Source organism: Mycetomoellerius zeteki, unplaced genomic scaffold (genome assembly GCF_001594055.1).
Source record: "Mycetomoellerius zeteki isolate Tzet28-1 unplaced genomic scaffold, Tzet1.0 scaffold415, whole genome shotgun sequence".
NCBI lineage: Eukaryota > Metazoa > Arthropoda > Insecta > Hymenoptera > Formicidae > Mycetomoellerius > Mycetomoellerius zeteki.
Genome location: NW_017257409.1, coordinates 502,616 through 503,912, shown reverse-complemented (window position 1 = coordinate 503,912; position 1,297 = coordinate 502,616). Strand labels below are relative to the sequence as shown.

Genomic DNA, 1,297 nt, shown 5'->3' with positions numbered 1-1,297 from the left:
TTTAACAAAAAATTCTTTTCAAAATCATTTTATAATGAATAAAATTAATTTTTATAAATTCTGATTTTATGTAAAATATATATTTGCACAATAATTATACTTTGCTTTATATTGCCTCTATTTTAGTGTGTTTCTTGAAAATAGAATTAATAAATAGTTCATTATATTTATATAGAATTCTCTACAAATCATCGCACAAGAAAAAAGATACAATTATAAACAAATATACAACAATGAATGATAAATAACCAATATATTAAAAATTGCACACTATTGCACTAAAATACCAAAATTCTGTTACAGTTTACGTAATATTTGGCTGCTGCTATTATACAATGAGCTTACTATAACTTTTTACAATTAGAATCTTTTTATACATATGCAACGTATAACACTTTTTTACAAAAATTGCATCTTCCTCCAAAAGGAAAAAGAAAAAGAAAGACAAGAAAAAATATATGTTTATATTTGTTTTACATTAAATATTACCTACTGTTTTCTTTGTGGCAATAAATAAACAAAACAGACTTTTTCAAAGATTTAAAAAACCTTTGTAGAATTCTAAATTTAAAAAGAAGAAAGTTTTTGTTTATACAATTAGAATATCAAAAATAAAAGAAAGTTTTTTTAATTTTGCGATGATCTCTGTTGTTGATTTGAGGACGCCTCCATGTAGATCATTTCAGCCTGTTGTAGACAGATCTGGAAAGGCACGAGATCGGAATTGCTACCTTCCTGTTGCGATGACCCCTGTTGTTGTTGTTGCTGTTGTTGTTGCTGCTGCTGCTGTTGTTGCTGCTGCTGCTGTTGTTGTTGCTGCTGCTGTTGTTGCGGCTGATGTTGCAATTGCGAATGTTGTTGTTGCTGTTGGGTTTGAATTATAGCGCCCACATTGCCATGCGTCGAGCCTGATGACGGATTCACTTGTAAAGAATGCGAAAATAATTCCGTAGGCACTATAGGCACTGGCACGGTAATTGGTATGGGAAGCACATTCACGCCTTGTACGCTGTTGGATGTGGGCAACTGCACGTTAGTATTATTGGTATTACACCGGTTTGCTTGTTGACACGGATTTGATGGATTATATGGTATACCAGCCTGAAATATAAATAACAAAGGGCTTTTTAAGCAGATAGTAGTTAAGTGAACAACTCTAATTAGAATGTTCAACAAATAAAAAGTTTAGAAAATAAAATATGTAAAAAGCATATAAATAAATAAGTAGAAGCATGTCTCAAATAAAAATAGTCAGTTATCCAAAAATTAAAAAGAAAGAGAGAGAGAGAGAGAGAGA

At 30.7% G+C, this 1,297-nt stretch overlaps 1 protein-coding gene across 1 annotated transcript in view; it reads right to left on the bottom strand.

The window, feature by feature from the left end:
- Nucleotides 1–592: 592 nt before the first annotated feature.
- Clk (circadian locomoter output cycles kaput protein Clock) overlaps nucleotides 593–1,297 on the bottom strand; it is a 4,455-nt gene continuing 3,750 nt past the window's right edge. The window contains exon 11 of the mRNA XM_018453964.1: nucleotides 593–1,166. Within this exon, the coding sequence (XP_018309466.1) occupies nucleotides 628–1,166 (539 nt within the window). The 3' untranslated portion in view covers nucleotides 593–627. The remainder of the gene's footprint in view (nucleotides 1,167–1,297) is intronic.